The 22,877-nt window shown below is 43.8% G+C and overlaps 1 protein-coding gene across 7 annotated transcripts; it reads right to left on the bottom strand.

Annotated features, from left to right (window-relative positions):
- Nucleotides 1–13,541: 13,541 nt before the first annotated feature.
- LOC125542940 (protein TWIN LOV 1) lies at nucleotides 13,542–18,695 on the bottom strand. Of its 7 annotated transcripts, none has more exons than XM_048706165.1 (10): nucleotides 17,851–18,695; nucleotides 17,449–17,466; nucleotides 16,436–16,643; nucleotides 16,241–16,305; nucleotides 15,446–15,564; nucleotides 15,298–15,353; nucleotides 15,119–15,203; nucleotides 14,737–14,866; nucleotides 13,862–14,012; nucleotides 13,542–13,758 (listed from the first exon to the last, which is right to left on the bottom strand). In XM_048706165.1, exons 1-9 carry the CDS (start codon nucleotides 18,383–18,385, stop codon nucleotides 13,978–13,980), a joined length of 1,251 nt encoding a protein of 416 aa, XP_048562122.1. In that variant the 5' UTR covers nucleotides 18,386–18,695; the 3' UTR covers nucleotides 13,542–13,758; nucleotides 13,862–13,977. The 7 variants fall into 7 exon arrangements, with proteins under 7 accessions (XP_048562122.1, XP_048562121.1, XP_048562124.1 ...); XM_048706164.1 differs by having other exon boundaries at nucleotides 13,862–13,990; XM_048706167.1 differs by having other exon boundaries at nucleotides 13,862–13,990; nucleotides 15,140–15,203; nucleotides 17,851–18,688.
- Nucleotides 18,696–22,877: the final 4,182 nt, after the last annotated feature.

Here is a 22,877-nt window from a genome sequence, read left to right as displayed (position 1 = left end):
AATCTCGGACCGCACTCCGGTTTAAAAGAGATGAAAAACTTGATAAAATGAAAGAGCTTGAGAAAAGGGACACAACACTCCGGTTAAAAGGATAAGCACGAACAAAACATGGTCCTGGCAATCCGAGAAGATGGGTTGAGGAGAGCAACATCACAATGCCTCCGGAACGGAAGAATAGAAGATAGATAATTGAAATAGGAGAATTGAGAAGAAAATGCCACTTCTGCCACAAAAGAGCTTTAAAAGGTATCTTTAGGAGAAGGGTCGAACGGAGTTGTTGGAAAACCAACAACAAAAGGATAAGCTTATTGTGGGCTTATGGAAGACAACTCAAAATTCTGAGGTAAAATTCTGCCACTCACGGAAAAGATTTGATTGGATTTATATGACAAGGAGACAAGAACTATCTCACCGGGAGGACAAAAGAAGAACTTGGATCATTTATAAGCACCATAAATAGCAACAATCCTTAGGGAAGGCTTTAGGTGAAGCATAACCCAAGATAACTCCAACAAGAGGTTGATGGATTTAAAATATCCCATTCTTGTGAAAGAAGAATGATATATTATCACCTCAAATGATATGGAAGAGAGAATTGCATTCCGGATGCAAGATGAAGAAAGCTTGAGCTCCTTAGAAAAGAATCTCGATGAACACTTCAAGAAGGAATATAAATCCTTGATGAACCCTCATGTAGAACCTTCATGAAGAACTCCGGTAATAAAAGGATGATCAAAACGGAAAGAGAAGTTGAAAACACAAGCGAAGCCTTGCGACGGTTTAGATGAATCTCCATGGTGATATAATTTAAATAACTTGGAGCTCCAGAAAAGAAAGATGAACAAAAGAAATCAAGAATTTTGATGAACCTCCGGAATAAGGAATTAAATCACTTGGATTAAACAAGAATAAGAATTACATTATGCTTATCATCCTTCACCGATTTAAATTGATGACAATCAACGGATTTTGGCATACTACTTATTCTCGTAGAAAGGATTAAGATAGATATAGCACAAACTTCGGAATATCTTCAACGAACCACCGTAAGAATTGAAACAACGAATAAATTGATATGAGAAATGAAGGAAGAAGAATCTTGAGCGAACCACCGTAAGAATTAAAAAAATGAACAAAGAAAAGATAAGGAAGACACTGGGAAGAATTTAGCAAATGAACGAAGATGCTTGAGAGAATTTAGATACATGAGAACGAAGGGATCACGAACTGATTAGAGATCACCTGATGCACCGGTAAGATTGGAGAATGACAACTGAAAGCTGAGAATGAATACACCTGAATTGATGGACTCCGGATAATCAAACTGAGAAGACTCTTGAATTGCTCCGGATAGGTGAAAAGAATTATCACAATCAAACAATTATGAGAGGATGGCCTTGAACTAGAACCACGAATCTCTGAGAGAACGGATAAGATATGGAGGTAAAACTCTTCTTCGGTCTTCAAATGTTGAGAGTGACGACAAGAAACACCACCGTGAATTGTTGAGATACTCCGAAAGAATCAAAAGCGAAGAGATTGAGCCAACGATGAAAAGAATGTGGACGATCTTGGAGAAAAACATAAGACTTATGATAATTCATTCTTACGTCAAACTTGGAAAAGAATTTGAGAATAACTCCGGGAGAATTAGAAGAGTCAGGTAAGATCCTGGAAAAGGACCTGTGGGTTAGGGCCCACTCAAAAGAAACACTATTGGACGATTTAAAAGAGAGAATGCACCGATTGAATTAAAAGGCTTGAATGAGATAACATCCTCGAAAAAAAGCTTGAACGAAAGCAGAGTGAACACATGAATCTTCGAGATATCTTGAGCACTCCGGAAGAATTGAATATCGAGAAATGAAATATTATGAGGTGCACCGGTATGAGAAGGCATTTGAAACGAGGGAAGGATATGATCAACAAAGCTTGAATTAGTTCCACCGGATAAGAAAGAGAATGAATAATGATGAACTTGAGGTTTCGTTAGAATCTTCATGAGAATCACCGGATAAGAACATTGAAGGAAAAGAACGGAGAGACTTCCATCAATAAAATGATACTTGATTGAGAAATCTGAGTAAAAAAAAAAAAAAGGGGGGGGGGGGGGGGAAAAAGCAAAGGCAACTTGGAGACGGATGAAACAAACACCGTTGAGAAGAACTGATACTTGATCTTGCAGATGTTGAAATGATCGGATCCACTTGAAGAGAAACACACCGGTTGAACAGGATTTACATGACAATCTCGATTATCAAGAAGGATTAGTATTCACAACAGAGTATGAGAACGCCGCTTAGGAACAGGTATGGAATCAACATTTGACTTCGAAGCAACTCGAATACCACAACTCAAAACAAAACAAAGAATTGGCTTGCAGAATAAGCCAGAACAAACATATGATAGAGATTTCGTCCGAAGTTTTCGTGGTAGGGCCTACACGGGCTCGATCGTAGAGCACCATCATGTACAAGGCAGTGCACATGACATACGAAGCGTCCCCGAATCGGCATAGCCAAGGACTCTTTAAGACACAACGAGACCACTGTAAAACCAACCTTGGATAGGCGGACCACTAGACGTCGAACCCCAATTTCATATCATACATCTGTCGGAAAGATATCCTAAGAGCTACTTAAATTCCCACTTATAAACTCCCGAAATTTTCCGGTTATGCAATCAGGTGTTGGGGATACAGGGGAAGCATAATATCTCACCCAAAACTAGCAAATCCTACATCCAGCTGTATCCATCCTTCAACACATAACCAAGAACCCTTCGGAAATCGTTTACCTCAACCTTCGAAAAGCATCCGTTATACGAGTTATGGCAATACTCCCGAACTCCCGCCCCAGTACTGGGTGGCGTCGAGGTTATCTCACCAACAACTGCATAAAAGAGATTTTCAATGTCGGCGAAACTATCTCGGGTATTCCAGAACTGCAACGATAAAATTGTGACGGCAACACCTCGAAGCTCAACTCCCCGGGACACTGCCACAACCCCTAAATGTCAGGAGGCACAAAGAACAATGTTCTCGTCACAAAACCATCGGAAAAATTCCAAGATACCCGCGTGATCCTAAAAAAAATTAGTGAAATTTGAGAAGAGAAGAGTCAAAACTCTACGTCAGGATGCCTCAATAGAGCGACGAAGGGACTGAGGAGTAAAAAGAATTCCTAAATCTCCGATATATATAATCCTAAATGACTCAAAACATTACTAGACTCAATAACGCCAGCGATTCGATCAAGCAGGGGGCTCCTAAGGTCGGGGAAGGCTCTGATTACCAACTTGTAACGCCCTCGATGCGACTATATCTCCCACGTGTCGAAGAACGACTTAGAGGCATAACCGCATTGAAAGCAATGTCGCAAGTGAGGTAATCTTCACACAACCCATGTAATACATGGGGGAAAGAGTTACATAGTTGGCTTACAATCGCCACTTCACACAATACATGAATAAAGCATTACATTCATCCAAATACAATCAAGGTCCGACTACGGAACCCAAATAAAAGAAGACTACCCAAATGCTACACAGATCCCCGATCGACCCGACTGGGCTCCACTACTGATCAACTATAACGAAACGACACAAAGGACGAGATCTTCATCGAGCTCCTCCTGAGCTTGGTTGCGTCACCTGCTCGGTAACATCGGCACCTGCAAACTGGTTTTGGAAGTATCTGTGAGCCACGGGGACTCAGCAATCTCACACCCTCGCGATCAAGACTATTTAAGCTTATGGGTAAGGTAAAGGTATGAGGTGGAGCTGCAGCAAGCGACTAGCATATATGGTGGCTAACATATTCGCAAAAGAGAGCGAGAAGAGAAGGCAAAAGAACGGTTTATGAACTATGATCAAGAAGTGATCCTAAAACAACCTACGTCAAGCATAACTCCAACACCGTGTTCACTTCCCGGACCCCGCCGAGAAGAGACCATCACGGTAACACATGCGGTTGGTGCATTTTAATTAAGGTCAACTTCAGGTTTTCTACAACCGGACATTAACAAATTCCCATCTGCCCATAACCGCGGGCACGGCTTTTGAAAGTTCAATACCCTATAGGGGTGTCCCAACTTAGCCCATCACAAGCTCTCACGGTCAACGAAGGATATTCCTTCTAGCGGGAAGACCCGATCAGACTCGGAATCCCGGTTACAAGACATCCTCAACAATGGTAAAACAAGTCCAGCAAGACCACCTGATGCGCCGACATCCCGATAGGAGCTGCACATATCTCGTTCTCAGGGCAACACCGGATAAGCAATCCATACAACTAAACCGGCCCTCGAGTTTCCCCGAGGTGGCGCTGCAGGGGGCTCTAGTTTGGACCAACACTTAGACAAGCACTGGCCCGGGGGGTTTAAAATAAAGATGACCCTTGGGCTGACCTAACCCAAGGGAAATAGAGGCTAGGTGGCGAATGATAAAACCAATGTTGGGCCTTGCTGGAAGAGTTTTATTCAAGGCGAACTGTCAAGGGGTTCCCATTATAACCCAACCGCGTAAGGAACGCAAAATCCGGGAACATAACACCGATATGACGGAAACTAGGGCAGCAAGAGTGGAACAAAACACCCGGCATAAGGCCGAGCCTTCCACCCTTTACCAAGTATATAGATGCATTAATTAAATAAGAGATATTGTGATATCCCAACAAAATATTCATGTTCCAAACATGGAACAAGCTCCCATCTTCACCTGCAACTAACAACGCTATAAGAGGGGCTGAGCAAAGCGGTAACATAGTCAAACAATGGTTTGCTAGGACAAGGTGGGTTAGAGGCTTGGTTCAATAATATGGGGGGCATGATAAGCAAGTGGTAGGTATCGCAGCATAGGCATAGCAAAAGAGCGAGCAACTAGCAAGCAAAGATAGAAGTGATTTCAAGGGTATGGTCATCTTGCCTGAAATCCCGCAAGGAAGAAGAACGAGTCCATGAAGAATACAAACAGACATAGTCGAACGGGTCCTCACAAACGTGACTTTACCGGAACCAACCCAAAGAAGCAACACCGGAAAGAAGCACACAACATAGTAAACAACCAACACATGAACATGGTATGATATGCGGGATGCGGTATGCGATGCATATGCATGATTTGCAAAGGAATGATTGAACCTGGCCTCAACTTGGAAATCCAAGAGTGCCACTGGAAATTTGAGGTGATTTCGGTTGAAATCGATATAAAGATCACCGGAATCGGATGCACGTTTTGGAAATGGCAAGCAAAACAAATATGGCACCGTTCTGCGATAATCAGCAAGTAGCCATCTAAATGCAACAAGATAAATATGCTACAGCACTCAAACATGGCAACAAAATACATGGCAGGGATCCACTCGAGAAGCTTAACAAAAGATGAACACTAAGCTACGGATAAATCACTCATTAACAGGTTCAAACAAGCATGGCAAAAGTGCAAATGATAACAGGTTTCAGACTTCGTGAAATTAACACAAGTCTGGAATTTATCATCAGGAAGCACACTTTAGAGCATGAAAACTACATGCTACAGGAACTTAACATGGCAAAGCAAGGCATGGCATGAAGCTACTCAAAGCACTTAACAAAAGTCCCTTAGTGACCTTGAGCCAAAAGGGATCAGAAAATACAATTGCAAGCATGTGAACATAGAAAAAACATAAACAGATCTCAAACTTAGTGAAAAACTGGAGCATGCAAAACAGTTAACGAGTAGGCATGTTTACGAGCTCGATGTACTCACTACAGAGCATGGAATGACAAACTAAGCATACACCCATCAAGAATACATGGCATAGAAGCTAGACATGGCAAGAACAACAACATAGCATGCACGGATCAATAGCAAAATCCTCGGCAAAATCGCTAACAAGTCAACAATCTGCCAGGATTCACGATATAGCAAAAGTAGAGCTCGATTGACTCAAGCTAGAGTGCTCCATAAATGCAAACAACGACATGGATGGATAGAGAACCACAATATTAACAAAACATCCTTACTAATTATCCTCAAAAGAGGCACGGATCACTAGGAAACAACATGAACATATGGCATAACGACAAAATCAGGACAAGGACTTAGTGAAATTCTAAGTCCCTGAAATCAGCATTACCGATTACGCTACTTTGCAAGCTTGTGCTAGTCACCACAAATATCACAAAAATACACGGTAAGCACCACTGTAAAGATTGCATGGCATATAACAAAACACATGTAGAGCTCAGGATCGTAGCATGCACACATTAATCATGGCAAAAATGACAAAATGCCATTTGCTGAAACAGATCTGACAAATTACTCACATAGCCCTCTTCCAACAGCATTTCGGGCATCAATATGAGCTCAAATTAAAATGATGCAATGAGATGAAATGATGTACTCGTCGCGACGTACATTTTGATATGCTACACGCTCAAAACGGAGGCACGGATGATGAGTTACGATGCGAGGAAAATGCCAAAAATATTGGGGACTTAGTGGAATTTTACCCTCCGGGTCTAGGGTTGACTTTGGCACAGAAGTCGAGGCAGGGCCGGATCTCGTCGGAGAGTCGCCGGACTTGGCCGGAGAGGAGGAAGGAGACCGGAGAGGAGGACCTAAGCGTCGGATCCGGCGGGGGAGAAAGGAGCTCCAGCGGCTACGAGGTCCACCGGCGACGGCGGCGGCCTGGGTCGGGGCTCCGGCGAGCTCCGGATGAGCCAGGGTTCATCTCCGGCGAGCTCCAAATGGCAGGGAGGTGAGGGGCCGGAGCACGGCGGCACGGGAGCAGGGCGACGAGGGGGCGCCGTTGCGGCGGCGGCGTGCGCGCAGGAGAGCCGGGCGGCGGAGGCGCTCGTAGGCGGCGCCGGTGAACGCCGGCGACGAGCGGTGGAACGGCGGCGGGGCGGTGAAGGCACAGGCGGCACGGTGGCGCCGGAGAGGAGAGCCAGGCGGCGCAGGATCCGGGCCGCAGCGGGCGAGCGGCGTTGGCGCGCTGGCCTACGCGGGCCCGCGATGGGCTCGGTGGGCCGCGGGAAGAGAGAGGCCGGCGGGGAGGCGACGTGGCGGCCTGCTATTGGCCAGAACAACGTGGCAGCGGCGGCGGACACGTCCGGCGGCGGGACGGACATGTTCGGCGGCGTGCGGGAGTTGGATCTAGGGTTTGGACTGCGGGATTTTCGGAGGGGATCACATATTTATAGGTAGAGGGAGCTAGGAGAGTCCAAATGAGGTGCGGTTTTCAGCCACGCGATCGTGATCGAATGACCAAGATGATGGAGGGGTTTAGGTGGGTTTTGGGCCACTTTGGAAGGGTGTTGGGCTGCAACACACACGAGGCCTCTTCGGTCCCTCGGTTAACCGTTGGAGTATCAAACGAAGTCCAAATGGCACGAAACTTGACAGGCGGTCTACCGGTGGTAAACCAAGGCCGCATGACAAATCTCAGTCCAATCCTAAAACGTTTAACACCCGCACACGAAAAGAGGTAGAAAGGGACACCGGGTGACATAGGAGCGCCGGATTGCAAAACGGACAACGGGGAAAATGCTCGGATGCATGAGACGAACATGTATGCAAATGAAATGCACATTATGACATGATATGCAATGCATGACACGCAAGCAATGACAAGGCAACAACAACGAATAACTGGAGGACACCTGGCACATCGGTCTCGGAGCGTTACACATCATTAGGAGAATGATGTGATGGACAAGACCCAATCCTAAGCCTAGCACAAGATCGTGTAGTTCGTATGCTAAAGCTTTTCTAATGTCAAGTATCATTTCCTTAGACCATGAGATTGTGCAACTCCCGGATACCATAGGAATGCTTTGGGTGTACCAAACGCCACAACGTAACTGGGTGGCTATAAAGGTGCACTACGGGTATCTCTGAAAGTGTCTATTGAGTTGGCACGAATCGAGACTGGGATTTGTCACTTCGTGTAAACGGAGAGGTATCTCTGGGCCCACTCGGTAGGACATCATCATAATGTGCACAATGTGACCAAGGAGTTGATCACGGGATGATGTGTTACGGAACGAGTAAAGAGACTTGCCAGTAACGAGATTGAACAAGGTATCGGGATACCGACGATCGAATCTCGGGCAAGTACTATACCGGTAGACAAAGGGAATTGTATACGGGATTGACTGAATCCTTGACATCGTGGTTCATCCAATGAGATCATCGTGGAACATGTGGGAGCCAACATGGGTATCCAGATCCCGCTGTTGGTTATTGACCAGAGAGATGTCTCGGTCATGTCTGCATGATTCCCGAGCCCGTAGGGTCTACACACTTAAGGTTCGATGACGCTAGGGTTATAGGGAAGGTATGTACGCGGTTACCGAACATTGTTAGGAGTCCCGGATGAGATCCCGGACGTCATGAGGAGTTCTGAAATGGTCCGGAGGAGAAGATTGATATATTGGACGAAGGGTTTTGGAGTCCGGAAGTGTTCCGGAGGTACCGGGTGATGACCAGCATGACCGAAAGGTATTTCGGGAGCCCCGGCAAGTGTTGGGGGGCTTCATGGGCCAAGGGAAGGGGGCAAACCAGCCCACTAAGGGGCTGTGCGCCCCCCCTCACCTAATCCCACGTGACCAGGGGTTTGGGGCGCCCCATCTAGGGTTCCCACCTCCTGGCTTGGGGGCCAAATCACCCAAGGGGGAGATCCCATCTGCCCTGGCCGCCCCCCCCCCCAGGGGAAACCCTAGGGCGCCTCCCCTCCCCCTTGCCGCTATATATAGTGGAGGTTTTGGGGCTGCCCAACACACGAGTCTCTCTCTCCCAAGGCGCAGCCCTACCTCTGTCCCTCCTCGTCTCTCGTAGTGCTTGGCGAAGCCCTGCAGGAGTACCGCGCTCCTCCACCACCACCATGTCGTCGTGCTGCTGCTGGACGGAGTCTTCCCCAACCTCTCCCTCTCTCCTTACTCGATCAAGGCGCGGGAGACGTCACCGGGTTGTACGTGTGTTGAACGTGGAGGCGTCGATGTTCGGCGCTTAGATTGGAATCGACCGCGATCTGAATCGTTGCGTGTACGACTCCACCAACCGCGTTCTTGCAACGCTTCTGCTTAGCGATCTTCAAGGGTATGAAGATGCACTCCCTCTCTCTCATTGCTAGTATCTCCTAGATTGATCTTGGTGACACGTAGGAAATTTTTTGAATTATTGCTACGATCCCCAACACAGGCATTGTGCACTAGGCCCAGTGCACAGTGGCATGTGCCTTTTCTTTTTTTTAATTATTTTATGTTTTCTTTTATTTCTTTTGTTTTGCATTTTTTCAACATTGCAATTTTAGGCACTTCCACAAAAAGTTTGGGAGGCATTTGAAATAGTCTGGATTTTTCATAATTTAGAAAAACATTTAAAATGTTGTTTTGGCGGTGTTTTAAATGCTAGAGCCCAATGAGCAAACAAGTGATGTTGTTTTCCTTAACCATTATTTGTTTTGGAATATTTGCTAAATGATGAACTATTTTCCAACCATGTTTGTGAATTTAAATTCTCACTTTAAATTTGAATTGAATTCAGAGCTGGAATTTGAAATGAGATTTGAACCAAAATGATCAATCACTGTTAAGCAAAGTGACTTAACATAATCAAGGGGGGTTACTATAGCTTAATACATGGGGGTGTTACAAAAACCTCATCCCCTTTTAATAGTATTAGCTTTCCTATGAACTCAATGTGATCTTGGATCACTTAACCAAAAATGTAGAGTCTTGAAGCTTTGCTAGTCCATGTCCTTAGCATTTTGAAGGGGTCCACACCCTCATTTTCTTGTCATGCCAATGTTGAACTTTTCTAAAATATACTAGATAAAAGCATTAGTCCAACAATATGTATGTTGACATGAATTACCAAAACCACCAAGGGAGCAAATGTGCTTTCAATCTCCCCTTTTGGGTAATTGATGACAACATACATCAAAAGCTTAAAGTAGATAGATTGCAAGAGATGTATGAAAGCTTTGAGAGAACATGTAACATGCATATGCTCCCCCTACAAGTGTGCAACCATTTAAATGATGGTAGCCTTAGGCATATAGATGCACAGTAGTAAGGAATCAGAAGTGTGTTACATGTATCTTGGTTATATGCATCAGAGCAAATGAATGAGAAAGCAGAGTCTTCATGTCCATGATTCTTTCTTGCAAACAATATGTGCAACAAGCAGGAGATCATCATGCAAATGGGTGATGCATATACTTACCTTGAGGTGCTTGATCAATTTCCTAAAGAAATACACTTGAGAAAACAGGGTTACATAACACAAGATAAAATCTTCAAAGAGAATAGATACAAGACCATCAAGAATACCAACATTGGGATGACATGTATAGAAAAGAGTATCACTAGGCTAATACTTCTTTAGGTGCAACCATGTCCCCAAAAGATCAAACAAGATTTGCAATAGAGTTCCAAGGATTTTTCTCCCCTAAACTTGAGCTTCCTCTCCCCCTGAATCTTTAGAATTTGATATTGGGAGTAGGTAGGGTAAGATAAAATCAAAGCATAAATCAGAGAAAACACAAGTAACAATAGAGCACATAAATAACTTGATCAACTAGGATCAAAAACATGTTTCTCCCCTCTTTAGAAACATGCAGGATCATCTCCTCTTATAAAATGCATCTCTCTCTCCCTTTAAGATATTTCTTTTTATAGAAGAGATTTGTAAATGAGCTTTGGTGTGCATATCTCTCCCCCTTTGACATCAATTTCCAAGAAGGGTTAATATCAAGGATGTTGATCAAGAAGGCATGGTCCTCGAGAGGCGCAACTAGCTATGATTTAGCTTCAGATGCAGGCATAGGGAAAGAATCATTGAGTGGAGCTAGAGAAGAAAGAATCAAAGAAAAGTTTGACAGAAATTTCTTTATGCAGTGACACCGGTGTCTCCAAGAAGGATCAGTCGGTGAGTCTATGTTGGAGATGACACAGACTGATCACCAGTGGATCTGAGTTTGTCCTCTTCGATTGAACCGATGAACATATATGCAATGATAAATTGCATTTTGGTGAAGCCGATGTGATTCTATTCGGAAGTACCGAGTTCAAGGCAAAGAGAAGGTTTTGTCAACTCAGCTCACTAGACAATAGGCTCTCACAAAGATTTGCATTGAATTCTAATAGAATTTACAATGAATTGATTTGGGAGAAGAAAACTGGCTAAGAAAAAAAAGAGCATCTAGATGGAGTTTTTTTATGGAAGGGGATAAAACAACCAAATGCAACGAGAAAAAGAATCTAAAAGAGACACTAGGAACTTCATCTGGAAGAGGGTCGGCGACTAGGTCACCTATATTAGAGTATATTCGTTAAGCTCAAAATGGGGTTACCATTTTTCGTTTAAGCATTTCAATGTATGCACCTCTTGTGGAGTTGCTTTGGTTCATGTCTTTGAGTAAAACTTCTCTAAGATGTGAAGACTTACATTGGGTTTTGGTGTTGACTCCCATCATGTAGTTGAACTTGTAGTGGATGCTCATGGAGTGAGGTTGGGAGCAATCCTTTTTGTTAGTAGTTCATCTTCCTACATGGGTTAGTCTTGCAAGGAACATGTATATCCAAAATGACAAGAGTGGAATATGTAGTCAATTAATGTCAAAGGATATATATGCTTGAGTTGTCTTGCTCCTTGGGCACACCAAAAATAAAGATACTTGGTCCAAATTTGTTTGCTTCGAGATAGGACTTTGAGAGCAAACTTGTGGAATGATATATATCCAAATACCTACAAGGGGTTAGATGCAATACAAGGGAGCAAAAGTATCCAAGATATGATATAATCATCATAAGAGAATTATCAATGATTAGTTATAAAAGCTCATGCCCTTGCATGCATCCAAGTGAGTTTTTAGTTCACGTTGGAAGCATCAATGATGGGAGTTCAGGTGTGACGTCCCTGCCCCGTGCTTCTCTCCAAGTAGTCGATTATTTTATTCTAGTATTTGTTTTAAAAGGCAAACAGGTAGCTGAAATTAAGATATACTCCCTCTGTTCCTAAATATAAGTTTTTTTAGAAATTTCGGTATGAGCTTCATACAGAGCAAAATGAGTGAATCTATACTCTAAGATGCATCTACATATATCCATATGTGGTCCATAATAAAATCTCTACAAAGACTTATATTTGGCATAATTTGCGCAGCCACCATGAATCTACGTGTACATGGTACATGCACCGCGGTAAAGAAAACGTGGAATTAGCACGTACCCCATGAAATCGACATGCATGTGGTGTCCTGAGCTAGAGTGCTCCGCAACGCCACGCTAGCGTTGAGAAAATAAAGAGAAAAAAGCGTCGGCACGTGTCTCGTTCAGATTAGTTCATGTCCACGTGCGGCGAGTGCCGTGGGAACTGGCTGAACCCGAAAAATGTACCGCGAGGAGTAGCTGTCTATGGCAGTGTAGTCTGCCCCGCACCCCGACCCGGAGGCGCCATGCGTGGCGCACGAGGACGATGACAACGTGGCCGTTTACTCCGGTGGGCGGTGGCGCGAGGCAAGTGGAATGGACAATTCACAGCCCCGTTTACTTGCTTAACCGGCGGCTTCCCGTCCAACTCGGGCACGCGCGCGCAGCCGCAGCCCGGGAGATTTGATCGATCGGTGCCCCGCGCAGCCGCAGCGGCAGCCGAATCTGCGCGCACTGGCATGTGCCGGTCGCGGTCACCATCGCCTGCCGTGGCTTCTCCGGCAGAGACGACGAGACCGAGCACCTGGAAGCTCCGGGTCAGGTGCTCGGGGCCGTGGACGACGACGACGACGATGGAACGCTGGACCCTAAGTATTTGTGACTTGTGAGCTCGATCGGCTCCCGCTTTTGTGGTGTAAAAATTCTGCGTGGTACGTGTTTGCTTGCCCGCTAGGGAATTCTCTCTCTCGTCGACCACCACGTACATGAGCTTAAGCTAAGATATTTCATGCCATTGGCCATACGGAGGAAGGTTCTCGTCACGTCACCTATCCCCTTTCGCACTGCTTCTTGCATATCGTCAGCAAAATTAACCGGATGACGATCGCTGTGGCAACTGGATACACAGATGACAAGAACAATTACTAAATAAAATGATGTGGACTAAATTATTAAAAACCACGAAAACGGTAGTAACAGTTTGCAAAAAACACGAAATCCAGTAAAAGAAATATAGCCAAAACCACTAACTGCTCGGTTGGCTGTGTTTTGACACCGGATCTGACCGGTGGGGTCCATTCTCAATGCTCGGTTGGTTGACCCGTCGGAGCCGATAGCTGGCGCGGGGCACGCACTGTAGAGGCGGCAAAGAAGCGCCGTCTAATAGCTGTTTGCACGGGCCGTCAACCACTGCCACGTTTACCCTAATAATGGCTCCCACATGTCGAGTTTTCCGATTCATATTTCGTCGACCAATCCTTATAATTTACATTTTTGTTAAAAAAATCCTTTGTAATTCACTATCAAACACGATTAATCGGCCTTTTAGTGGTTCTGGGAAAAAAATGTTGCTAGATTTTGGTGATTTTTGTAAATTGTTGGCGTTTTGATGGCTTTCCACGCTACTTCACACAATTATGGTGGTTTTCGGCAGCTTAGTGTCTGCTGTCAGGTTGTGTTATGAGATACAGTAGTATATTACGCAAAAAGAAAAAAGGCTGTGTTTACGAGATATTCCTTCGTCCTTTTCGCGAGCGGTTGAGGATGCAGCAAAGGTACGAAGCTCGATCGTGAGCGTCGTGCGTGGGAATGCGACGGAAGTGGCTGCGTTGGGCCAGTGTACCTGCCGTAAGAGTCCAAGATGAGATGAGATAAGATTAGGCGTTCTTGTTGGAGCTTTACGAACAGAACAAAGTACGGAGTCGTTTTCGGGCCGGGTCACGTACGCACGCCAGTGGCCGATGCAAGCCTCTTTCCAAAAGGACGACTCTCAATCTGTGGACTTGAATTCGCAGGTCGGACGAAATGCTCCCTTGAAATTTACATGACAGGCTCCATTTTTTTAGAGAGACAAACTGTAAATTTTGCCAGAACCAGCTGTGTCAAATCAAATAGATCATTTTGCGCCTTTTTTGCAGTAGGCATATGGAGGATGGAAAATGAACTACGAAATCAAAGAACTCTATCTGTATATTTCAACTCCCCAGACCCAGTCGCATGAATTATGTGTACTCATTTACATACCAAATTTACATGACACTTACTCCCTCGGTTCCTAAATATAAGTCTTTGTAGAGATTTCACTATGAACCACATACAGATGTATATAGATGCATTTTAAAGCGTAGATTCATTATTGCTCCGTATGTGGTTCATAGTGAAATCTCTCCAAAGACTTATATTTAGGAACAGAGGGAGTAGAATATTTTCCAGAACAGACCCTGCTGGGTCAAATCAAATGGACCATTATGCGCAAAAAATAAATCAAATGGACCATGTTTTGCATTATAGAAGCCCTTTTTGACACTATGGACCATACTCTCCCCATGTTTGCCAGAGGCCGGGTAGTCCCCTTTTCGACAAGAAAAAAAAAAAGAGCTATTGAACTACTACCACCCCCCACCCCCTATCAATTTTCCTTCATTTTGCGTACTTACAAAATTCACAACAACTTCATGTATTTACCAGCCATTTTCCCATGATATGCACTATAATCTCTTTCACTAAGCAGTTACTTTACATACAAACATTGGCAAGTCAACGTCGCACAAAATCAAGAAGAAACCAGAAAAACGCTATTGGGACGGTCTCAACAGGCTACCTGACGCAGACAGGCTTCTAACTGCAACTCTTACAGCACCAACAGCACCGAGCTGCCATACCTCAGGGGTCAACCCACTAAAATCATGCTTCGCGCTCTCATCAAGGTGAACCCACACATGAAATGCGACCTGCACAATGTGATAATTAGTCCAACTTTTTTCCAAAATCAGACTGCTACATTTCGAACCCATCCAACTTAAGCTCAAAAGAACAAGAATCCCATAAATTTGTGAATATTTTCCACTTGAACGGTCAGAAGACACTAAGCACATAATTTAGGCTTGCTACAGAAGTACTTTTGCTGCATTTAGTATTCAGTTTCAGCGTTACTAGAAAAGCAAGGCAGATGCATCAGAAGCACAGTGACTTCCAGGAAAGACCTGAAAAGGATGTAAGCCAACCTTGCCCGATGAATTTCGGATGGGAGACACATGTAGCAGGTCACGGAATGTACTTCCGTCTTTCCTGATAGGAAGCATAACAATTAAGAGTTCTGTTAAGTTGTTTACATAATCTGAACCTGATAACTACTAAATTAAGATATTATGCAAATGCGCACCTGTAATTAAGCAAATGCACTGTGCAAGCCTCCTCACGACAGATATGCCGATTTATCTGTGCATTCAATTTCAAATAGGAATTTGATAAGTGAGCATATTTGATAAGGAAAATTGCAATCAAACAAGCTCGGAAATCCTGGTCCGCACCTCCTCTAAAACCTCCGCACTAGTACCTGGACCGTTTAAGAATCTGCAGTTACAGCCCAATATTTCTTCTCTTGAGTAACCTGGATAAGTAAGATGATTAGAACAGCAGAAACCTTTGCCTGCATACAGACAATCTTTTCAAGGTCAATCTTTGCCCGCATTATCTGTATGTTTTAGCAAAGAGATACAATTATTAGATCTTTCTAACCATACTCTATGACTTTCACATTTTCCTACTCATACCCAATATGTAAACACCATGAAGTCATTGAATTGATGCTATGCCATCCCGATGGCACCACCTTGCATTGTTTATCATCATTTCAGAAGGTAGTTCCAAATCCAACCCATCAACCCTGCCCAGCTTAACTCAAGAACCCGCCAGGATTCAGCACGTTGCAAGCAGCTATATATGTTTCTCATATGTCAGGAAGAGGTTTTCTTTTGCATTTCTAACATAATGTTAGAAAGTAATTACAAATGCTACACATCAATCATGCCCATATGAACTCAAGAACATGTGGAAATTCAGCCTGTTGCACTTCAACTAATATATGCATTTCATAGGAGAACATCCCAGCAAACATGCCAAAAAACAAGATGTCCCACTATCCCTAGATCATAAAAAAGTTTCAGCCACTTGAGCTAAGAGGCCTCAAACTGTCGAAATGCGGAAGTAATACTGATCATAGACAGCTGCACATCATATATTCCCCTTATTACAATCAATGGATTACTTTATAAAAGTTCATGGAACACATACTCTGGTATTTAGAATAATAAAGGAACATGTACCTGTTAATGATAGAAAGGCATCACTAGCATAGACTATCGGCATGTCAGGCAAATGGCGGTCAGTTCTGTTAAAATCGAAAATCAAAGTGCATTTAGTAAATAAGCCAGGCATGAACAACATAAATAAGACTATGAACACGACAGAATTAATCCAAGACAATTAAACAAATGAACAAGAATATGCAAATAACTCACAATACAAAGCTCTGTTTGATTCTACCGAGGGAGAGATTTAAGGAAGAGCTGAGTGCTGGGATACCAACAGAATCACATCTCCTCTCACAAACCACCAAACCAGTTAGTTTGCTATAGCGGTTCAGTGTAGAGAAGATGCTGTTTGCTGTGCTTAGAGCCATCTCTTTGTCACAGCCGCTAGCTATACGCGGTTCCTCAGCCTCCAGCCCTGCAACATTAAACTAGCAACAACATATTTAGAACTTCTGCTTCCAGTACTACTTAATTTTGTGGGGAGAAAAACATAATGTGAAAATGCCAGGTTAAGTATAAACCACACATCCAAATAGGCAGAAGGCACCATATTCTGCAAGACTGGACTCAATGAACTAACATGACAGTATTAATATATAAGAATGGAAACTCAGGCTAGATTGGTGTGTTGTTTCGCTACCTAAACTGAATCTTCATTAAGAGAGCTAGCTCAATTTCCGATACGGTTGCACCGCTAAATACTCCCTCCATAAAGAAATATAAGAGCGTTTAGATCATTAAAGTAGTGATCTGAACACTCCTATATTTCTTTACGGAGGGAGTACTACAGAACACATGCATATATTTCGAATAGATGTATTTATCGTACGATTCGGATTCTTACCACTGAAAGAAAGTTTTATTTCTTACACATATAGCAACTCTAGTATGCATAGGGTTGCCCTGTTTGAATTTGATGTAAATTTTGTGTGCTGCCCGGTATTTAGTTCAAACTTGAGCTAAAATACCAGGGATCCCACTAATTTTACACTCAATCCAAGCGGGCCTTGGTCTGCCCCGTCATTACTCTAGACCTACAAAAGCAGGATGGATCTCTTTTTTTTGGCCTATTAATGTGTGAACTTCTATCCTGTAAGCAAAAACGGATGTTTCTGTCAAGACCGGTTTAACAAATACAGTCTGTTCAGTAACAAAGAAAGCATCATGTATGCAGCATTCGAACAAAAATATTACCAACTCAAACAAGAACTTTTACCTACTTCTTCTTGTCTCCATACCTGGAAATGGTAAAAGAAACAAGACTAGTGTAACCATTATTGTCAAACTTGGAACCAAGAAGGAACTAACAACTCAAAAAGGCCACATAGTGAGCAGTACTTAAGAATAAGACAACCAGCGCAACTGTAATTATCATACCATGAATATGGAAAGAAATTATAGCAAATAAGGCCATGTTGATGGCCAATCGTATACATATCTTGTTTACCGCATACATTTCATATCAAGGCACGGTAGAGCAGTGAGGCACGGGGTGCTGTAAATGATCTCGCTGGCAATTAATGGTTGGTCCACTGATCAGTGTGGTTATTATCGTGCAATTTACTCCCAAATGATCACTGTACTAGTGATGGTAACAGATGAACACGTCCAATCGAACTGACCTCTCTTATCGATATCCACAAACACCTCCCCTACGTGGCTGGCGCAAGGCAGCTCCTCCTCGCCCCTGGCCTCCTCCCGGCACGCCGCGAACGCCGGGGGCCGGCCCGGGTGACGGCGCGGCGACGACGCGGGGGCGATGGGCACCTGGACGGCGAGGAAGTGGAGCACGCGGCCGTCGGCGGCGTGGAAGACGGGCGCGAGATGGAGCAGCACCCAGTGGGGCGAGCCGTCGCGGCGGTAGTTGAGGATGGCGACCTGGTGGGCGCGCTGGGCGCGCACGGCCTCGCGCACGCCCGAGACGGCGGCGCGGTCGGTGGCGGCGCCCTGGAAGAGGCGCGCGTTGCGGCCGAGCAGCTCGCGGCGCGGGTAGCCCGTGAGCGCGGCGAGGCCCCGGGAGGCGTAGACGATGGGGTGGCCCGGCATGGCCGGGTCCGTGAGCAGGAAGCTCCCACGCAGCTCGTCCAGCTCCTCCAGCACCCACTCCGAGTACCGCGCCGTCAGCGACGCCGCCAGCCGCCGCTCCTCCCCCTCCATCGCCCCGCCGGGAAGGGGCCGGATCGGTGGCGTGATCGGCGCGGGGCGCGGGGGAGGAGGGGGAGGAGAAAAGATCTGCGCGGGTGGAGGGGGGGCCGCGCGGGGCAGGGCTGTAAAATCGCGTGCTCTGTTTGGCCTTTTCGGCTCTGCTCGGGGGAGGCTGGAGGCTGGAGCTCCGTCTCGTCGGCCGGTCGCGAATGCCAGGGGCGTGTGAGGTGAGGCTGGGCGCGCTGACTGTGATGCGTAGCGATGCCGACGCGACGCGATGCGGGAGGGTACGAGGGAGAGGAGTGCGGGTGCTGCAGCAGCTCCGCGGGCGTGCAATGATTGACGGGCGGCGGGGCCGGGATAATGCATGCGGGCGTGGCGATCCGTCCGCGCCTGGGTCGTTGCCGGTGCCAGCCGCATGCTGCAGCCCGTGTGTGTGCGCCTCCGTGGCTCCGTCCCTAAATATAACCTCTACTCATACTATTTTGGGGTTTATTTAATAAAAAGTGAACGTTAATTTGGTCTAGTTGGATTTTTGTTTTTGTCTCTAGTCAAAAAAATTAAGTCTGACCAAGTTTACAAAGAGAGCAATTAATAGTATCTACATTACCAACCCCGCAAAAAAAATCTATATTAGCAAAGAAATGCACGATCAAAATATATTTAATGATATATCTACAGAAGCGCTAAATATCTGATTTCAGATTTTTTTGACGTGGCAAATCTGACTTTTTCACGGTAATTTATATTGGCGCTGTGATCACAAATTTAGTTAGTAAGCATGACAATTTCTTGGTAAAATAAAATCCAAGACGAATTTGCCATGCTCGTCAACTAAACTTGTCATCCTTGATGAACATAATTTGCCATTAAAAATATTCGGTTTGCCATGATAAAAAATCTGACATTAAATTTGTACCCAAGTCCTATCTAAGGTTTGGTCATTAATTTGATTAATAAAAGATTTATAGGTCTCACACATATCTAAACTAAACCAATAAAATATTTGTAATGGTATACCTATTGATGCTGCCTCTATGTTGTTTATAGGTCTCACCCATTTTTTAATAAAATGTTTGCTCACTAATTTGATCAGTAACATATGAGTACAAAAATATACCATTGAAAGCTTCTCTTGAGCATGAATGTAATACTCCCTCAGATCCAAATTAATTGTCGTAACAAAGTTGTACTAGAGCTACCAAAATTAATTTGGATCGGAGGGAGTAACATATTCTTGTGACATATAATTAAAAACTAAAAAGATAGGTTATTGATTTAGTTTCACGGATATTAATATTTTTGTATATAATATAAACGTGGTCAAACTTAAAAAGCTTTGATTTAGAAAAAAAATATGGCTTACATTTTGGGAACGGAGGAGTACCAAATCCGTCCCAGTTCAAAAATGCGTACTGACCAAAAAATAGGGCCTTGTATCGTCGCTCTTGCCACCATTGACGTCTAGTTGCCTATCTATTTGTTGTTTTTTAACACTTTCTTTGATATAAGATGGACTGCTTCTTTTATGAGAGAAAAGACGAGCTGCTCTAGGAGTGGGAGTGCAAATCATGAAGACGGGGCCACATATTCACTGCATTCCAAACTATGAGGTTGTATCTGCACTCAAAACGGAGATAAAGTCATGCGTCGCAAATTTTCCAAAGTTTCGCCATCATCAGGGCATGAGGCTAGTTATAGTGGAGAGTAATTTAGAATAGTGTCGTGTATATAACACTAATCTTTGTTACTATCTTCATAGTGTAAAGTAACATACAAGTAGTATATAGATGATAGCATTTATTACATTATAGACTTATTTTGCTTTGAGTTGCGTTATGTTACAGTAACATATTAGGGCATATATAACGGTGGCATATGGATACATATGCCCCATAACAAAAAGTAATTTGAGGCACCTTTTTTCTCTCCAATGCAAGCTATCACTAGTGGACCTTATTAAGAAATAGAAAATAAAGAGTCTAGTACACATGCATCTTTACTTTTCACTCAACCTTTTCAGCTTTTGTCACAGGACCACACTTTTTCTGTTCAAGCACCCGCCTCCTGGAAAGGATCTCGCTTTCCTATCCGAACCTACTTTACGTCATATCCGATCCTACATGGCATGCGAGGCATCACCTTGGGGCTATGCATTGTACATGCCCATGTACAATGGTGGCATATGGATACATATGCCCCATGATAAAAAGTAATTTGAGGCATCCACATTTATTTTTTCTCTCCAATGCAAGCTACCACTAGTGGGCCTCATTAAGAAATAGAAAATAAAGACTTTAATACACATGCATCTCTACTTTTCATTCCAACCTTTTCAGCTTTTGTCACTAGACCACACTTTTTCTCTTCGAGCACCCGCCTCCTGGAGAGGATCCCGCTTCCTTATCCGAACCTACTTTACGTCATATCTGATCCTACATGGCATGCGAGGCATCACCTTGAGGCTATGCATTGTACACGCCCTTATGTTACTCCAAACACGTCTCTCCTCATTAACTATATGCCATATAAGCAAACTTGTCTTGAAATACGCTATGTTACTTGCTAAGTTATTCCCACTATGACCAGCCTGAGGCGGTCCACTATCAAAATTCAGGCCATGTTTGGTTCATAAGTCTTAGGACTTTTTTTAGTCCCAACTTATAAGTCTCAAGTCCCTAAAAAGTTCCTACCTGTTTGGTTCCTGGGACTTAACATAGACTAAAAGACCATATCACAGCTACAAGTCCCTCCTTGAGAGTCTTATTTCATAAGTCTCAAATGCCCACTTTAAGTCTCTATAAGTCTCTCCTGTTTGGTTTAGATGAGACTTATAGGGACTTTTTAAGTCCCTGGAAACAAACACCCTCTCAATTAGGAGTATGAATAGGCTAGTCATAGTGGGGAGTAACTTAGACTAGTAACATGCATATGTTACTAGTCTATGTTACTACCTTCATAGTGGGGAGTAACATGTATGTGGTATCATGCAAGCCATCATTTATTAAGATGTAGACTCATTTTGCCTCGTGATGTGTTATGTTACAGTAACATATTATGTTACTTCAATCATCTCTCTCCTCATTAAATACATGCCATGTAAGCAAAGTTTTCTTAGAGTGTGCTAGGCTGGTTGTAATGGGGAGTACCATATACTCATATCATGCATATGATACTATTGTATAATACTACCTCCCTAAGGCTGGTCACAATGGGGAGGAACTTAGGAGTAACATCACACACTCCAATACAACTTTGCTTATGTGGCACATATTCAATAAAGAGAGAGGTGCTTGTGGTAACTAGCTAAGTTACCGGAACATCACACACTCCAAGAAACAATGAGTCTATAACCTAATAAATACATCGTTGCATGACACTACATAGATGTTCCTACCCACTATGGAGGTAGTAACATAGTCTAGGGAAGTGTGTAAGTTACTAACTTATGTTCTTGCCCATTGTGACCAGCCTAATGCATAGTATCATATATTAGTATCATGTAATACTCTATTTATTGTCATGCATGACACAAAGTAGCATAACATTTATTATGATATGATATCATGATATGATACTACACCTTCTCTTTCTTCATTTAATACTATGTCACCTCATCAAAATTATCTAGTTGGCATGCATGATACTAGCTACGATATTACCATTACAACCAGCCTTATGTTACTTGCTAAGTTACTCCCACTATGACCAGCCTAACCACCCAAGTCAAGAGTACTTTTATGTTTCCAATGCACTTTAAAGGAGGAAAAAATACTTCTCTCATCATACGGTAATCAAGACCAATAGCAATTTACACATAGTCTTTTTAATTTCTACATGCACTTAGCTCATTGGGGGTTGGGTAATTAAAAAGGAGAGAGATGGTGGCTTGCACTTTTCCAGTGCACTATCAAATCTACACTCTTTTATGGACAAATTTTAAAACTATATGTATACTTTTCACCAGACGGAGGGAGTATATGACCACTCGGTATCCTAAGGCTACTTCTCAGGGAGCAATGCGTTAAATCCATGCACCTCATTGGATCCCCACGACGACCTTGCCTCCTCTCTTATACTCTGGGTGAAGCGTGTGATCAAGGGCTGCTTGGCATCAAACACACGTGCATTGGATGCCTTCTAGGTCCACCATGTCGTGAGGATGATTATGGAGGAAAGGCCATTGCGTTGTCACGGCAGGCTATGAGCCAATGGATGTCGCCCACCATCCGAATAAAGAGTCATCTACGCTTGGTGAGGAGGTGTCGTAGCGCAGCACTAGGTAAGAGTTCCGTGCCGAACATGATTTCTAAAATGTGAAAATAGAAGAAATAAATAGAGATTCATATATGAATACGAAGTGTCATTGCCATGTTTAATACTAGTATATCAGATTGCATGTATGTTTGATTGTGCACAGAAAGACAAGGATTCTTCACATAAGTTTTAAAGTGGATTTTTTTCTGTGAATCTAGTACAAAATGAAATGAATTAAACAAGGATT

The sequence above is a fragment of the Triticum urartu genome, chromosome 3 (genome assembly GCF_003073215.2).
Source record: "Triticum urartu cultivar G1812 chromosome 3, Tu2.1, whole genome shotgun sequence".
Classification (NCBI taxonomy): Eukaryota; Viridiplantae; Streptophyta; class Magnoliopsida; order Poales; family Poaceae; genus Triticum; species Triticum urartu.
Note: the sequence above shows the minus strand (reverse complement) of the source record. Positions and strands in the feature narration are given on the sequence as shown.

Coding starts and splice junctions, on each gene's coding strand:
- LOC125542940 (XM_048706165.1), bottom strand. CDS start 18,385: ATGGAGGGGGAGGAGCGGCGGCTGGCGGCGTCGCTGACGGCGCGGTAC. Junction 14,867..15,118: donor TTGGCTTACATCCTTTTCAG/GTCTTTCCTGGA, acceptor CACATTGTGCAG/GTCGCATTTCATGTGTGGGT. Junction 14,013..14,736: donor TAGAAGCCTGTCTGCGTCAG/GTAGCCTGTTGA, acceptor GATTTGACACAG/CTGGTTCTGGCAAAATTTAC.